Below are 3,807 nucleotides of genomic sequence, written 5' to 3' on the forward strand. Positions count from 1 at the left end.
ACGTTGACTAATCATCAAATTTAAAGAATTAAAACCTGCCTAATAATGCTCCATCCATTACTACGATTAAAAATACTTTTAAAAATATAATTTTAAAAATTACGTACTGATTTGTTTTAATTTATCCTTTTCTAAAATTAACATTAGATTTCATAATCACTCTAACTACAACTGTTATTTTGTCTATCACGGTAATAAAAATATATTATTTTTTTACTTCCAATACGAAATCTTCCTTTCATATGGATACCGTTTACAAATTTTATAATAACTGAATAATAATGAAGGTTGTATTAGCGATTCAATATACTTCTAAAAATAAATTTTCAATTTAAAATTCGTTAGATATTTAGCACTATTTATAATCATTACATTCATAGATAGAAACCTTTAAATGCAATTTCGATAAATTAGCTAAACGTTTCTATTAATTTATCAGTTTCTAATAATAACATAACAATAACAATAGTAACAATAGATTTCATATACAAACTAAACCTCTATACAACTGTTATTTTTTTTTATCAAGGTAATAAAATTATTTTATTTTTTTAATTATTTTGAATATGAAACCTTCCTTTAATATGAATAACGTTTCTAAATTTGCATTAATCATTGGCATCCTATATAAATCGATTTATGTCAACAATTGCAAATCACTTTTCTCATTTCATTCAATCTTAGCTCTCAACCTGGTTTCGGTAAATTAAATTCCAAGTGTAGAGTTTTTTTTTTAACTTTACATTATTGATAATGCTAATTCTATTTGCACTTACTCTTTAATGTTTATATTTCAGCTGTGAAATGGAGGTTGCAAAGGTTACTATGCTTAATGATTTAAATAGTTATTCAAATAACTATTCCATTAGAGTGAAGATCGTTAGCACATCAAGGAAAATGATGAATCAGAATAAGAATGAAACATATCGGCTGGATATGATCTTTATGGATGAAATGGTACCGTTTTTATTCTACTAATTTTGTTCGGTTAAATCTAGAAAATCTAATTTTATATGAAATGTATATATCTAATTTTGTCGTTTCAATTTTTAGGGCAATATGATACAAGCTAGCTGCCTTCATAAGTTGTTAGAAAGATTCGAAGAGTTCCTACAGCTTGATGAATGTATTCAGATTACTAAACCTTCTCTTGCTGCTAATAAGTCATCTTCTAAAGTGGTCAACAGGAATGAATAAATATCTTTGTATTTTTACACTTCTGTTGAGAAAGTAGTTGACTGGTGTGGTCCGAAATACAAATTTAATTTTGTCAATCTAAAAGATGTTGTTCAGAATAAAGTAGAAGTGAATACTGCTATTGGTATGTGTCTTACATCCTCTTTTAGTTTGTTTGTGATATATATTAAGTTTGTTTAACCACTTATTTTGTTGTCTAGATTTCATTGGATTTGTGGAAGTGTGTTTCAACATTGAAGACACAACAAAGAAAGATGGCAGCAAAGGAAAAAGACTGAATCTGAAAATTGAAGACCTTGAGTTAGTATTTGATTTAATAGACAAGATTTACAATTTTATCTTCGTATTAAATTGTTTTTGGTTCATTTATTTAATTTTATGTTATTTTTAGAGGTCAAAAATGTCCTGTTACGTTGTGGGATTCTTTTGCTGTCGACATGTTTAATTACATGAATGACAAAAAACGCGAGAAATATGTTGTTATCATTTGCCACTTTGGTACAGTAAATCTTTACAAGGGTACATTTCAAATCTTCATCTCATAATTTATTATTTTTTTAGTATGTTATAAGTTAGCATTATATTTACATATATTTTATATGTTTTATGCAGTAAATATTGATTTAATTGTTTGTTCTTTTTTCATTTCAGGAAAGCGTGGAGTGGCCAACAGTTTTGATCTAAGTAGGCTTTTTATTGATAACGCTGACATTGAAGAAATTTCTTCTTTCAGAGAGAGGTATATGTAGTAATACCGAAATAATAATCTAACAATATTAATTTAGTTTAAGTTATAATTTTATTCATTAACTTATATTTATGTATAGGTATGTTGCCAAAGTTTCATCTTCTTCCTCATCGAATGACAATGGTGGTTCTTATCTTATTTCAACGGTGGAAGATGAGTTCCTCAATAAAGGAGATTTCATGCTCATTGGTTTACTTGGAACAGTATTAGAGGTATATTTTTTTTTTTATTTTGCAATTCTTATTTTATATATTGGTATGTATTATACTTTCATTTTAAGATTAATATTGTTAATTATTTTTATTAGAAAAAGAAGGTGTTGGTTATTGGCACAGTCACGGCCATATGTACGGATAAGCTTTGGTATTACAATGGTTGTAACCACTGCAAATCACGTGTCGAGGATAGATTTGTAACCAAAGAGGGTGATGACGGTTCATGTGATGCTGGTGAAACAAAGGGTTTGGTTTGCACCAACAACGAATGTCAAGGAGTGGACATTTATGCAATTCCGCGGTTTGAAAATTTTGTTATCTCTTTATACAATTTTAAACTGAAATTACTTTGGTATGATCTAATATTAACAATTTCATTTGTTTTTAATTTTAATATAATAGTTTCAAGATACCTATCAGGGTCCAAGATTCATCTGGTACTGTTTCATTAACGCTGTTTGATTATGAAGCTTTCAAAATATTTAAGAAATCTGCAAAAGACTTACTTGCTGTCCAAGATCAGGTAATCTAAGTAATTTTCCATGTTATTAATTTTTGTACTCTTACTCAGTAACAATTAATTTTTTAAAATAATAGGTTGTTAATTCCGGTGAGATACCCAATCCCTATCCTGAGTTATTTGACACGTTGGTTGGAAAGAAATATGCGTTTGTCATAAATATTAGCGACTATAACATTGAATATCAAGTCGAGAATTACGGTATTGCAATGGCAACAAACGATGATGATATTATTGCTGCTCTCTATTCCAAATTCAACATTAACCAGGTCTAATTTGCAATTATGTAATTCTTATTTTTTCATATTCTTTTCGTCTTCGGTGTATATAATTATAACCACTTTTACTTTATTGTATTTTTTATTTTGAATTGCAGCATGAGCAGTCGGAATCGTATGGTGTTCCGTTGTCCGCCAATCTGTCTAATGCTTGTGAGGTTACTAAGGTAATTTAATAAATTTTTATTTTACTTTAAATTTTATTTTAATATTTGTTCTTATTGTTTTTTTTTTAGGATGATGCTTCATTCACCGGTGACAATGTTACGCCTATCTCCAATGTAGATGGAAGCAGTAAGAAGGCGTCTTCTTGTGAAGTAAAACGCAATCTAGGTGAAGTTTATGAAGTAGATGATGCATTACGTTGTTCTTCTACAAAGCGCCGCATGAGTGATGAGATTGTCGAAGATGAAGTTGTTGGTCTTTCTAAGACATTGATTCCGAAGACTGAGAAATAATTTCCTACATTTTTATAAACAATATTTGTGTTTGGTTTTTATTATGGTTTGTGTTTGAACACGTGGTTTTGCGTTTATTATGGATTTTGAATTGTTTGATTTTATATGTGGGATAATCCTTGAATGGTTTTTTATTTGATTTGATTGTCGTATTTTCTTTCAAATCATTGTTTTTGTTTTCTTATGTGTTCTCAATGAGTATTTAATTTTTATAAATAGCACTTTATTTTATAATTGAATAGACTTATCTTATTTAATGATTTAATTATATTGTCTTACTCTAATCATCATAAAAATTTTTTTACATTTCACTGTATTTAAGAATTATATACAAAATAATATATTTCATTATCTTCATTGAGATACGTAAAAACCTTATTAACAAAAAAAT

At 27.8% G+C, this 3,807-nt stretch overlaps 1 protein-coding gene across 1 annotated transcript; it reads left to right on the forward strand.

The window, feature by feature from the left end:
- Positions 1-1,637: 1,637 nt before the first annotated feature.
- LOC110919295 lies at positions 1,638-3,600 on the forward strand. Its single transcript, XM_022163568.2, has 8 exons — positions 1,638-1,716; positions 1,849-1,936; positions 2,025-2,157; positions 2,253-2,461; positions 2,563-2,683; positions 2,758-2,949; positions 3,057-3,125; positions 3,195-3,600. Exons 1-8 carry the CDS (start codon positions 1,647-1,649, stop codon positions 3,414-3,416), a joined length of 1,104 nt encoding a protein of 367 aa, XP_022019260.2. The 5' UTR covers positions 1,638-1,646; the 3' UTR covers positions 3,417-3,600.
- The last annotated feature ends 207 nt before the right edge of the window (positions 3,601-3,807 follow it).

This window comes from Helianthus annuus, chromosome 16 (genome assembly GCF_002127325.2).
Source record: "Helianthus annuus cultivar XRQ/B chromosome 16, HanXRQr2.0-SUNRISE, whole genome shotgun sequence".
Classification (NCBI taxonomy): Eukaryota; Viridiplantae; Streptophyta; class Magnoliopsida; order Asterales; family Asteraceae; genus Helianthus; species Helianthus annuus.

Coding starts and splice junctions, on each gene's coding strand:
- LOC110919295 (XM_022163568.2), top strand. CDS start 1,647: ATGAATGACAAAAAACGCGAGAAATATGTTGTTATCATTTGCCACTTT. Junction 1,717..1,848: donor TACAGTAAATCTTTACAAGG/GTACATTTCAAA, acceptor TTTTCATTTCAG/GAAAGCGTGGAGTGGCCAAC. Junction 2,684..2,757: donor TACTTGCTGTCCAAGATCAG/GTAATCTAAGTA, acceptor TTAAAATAATAG/GTTGTTAATTCCGGTGAGAT.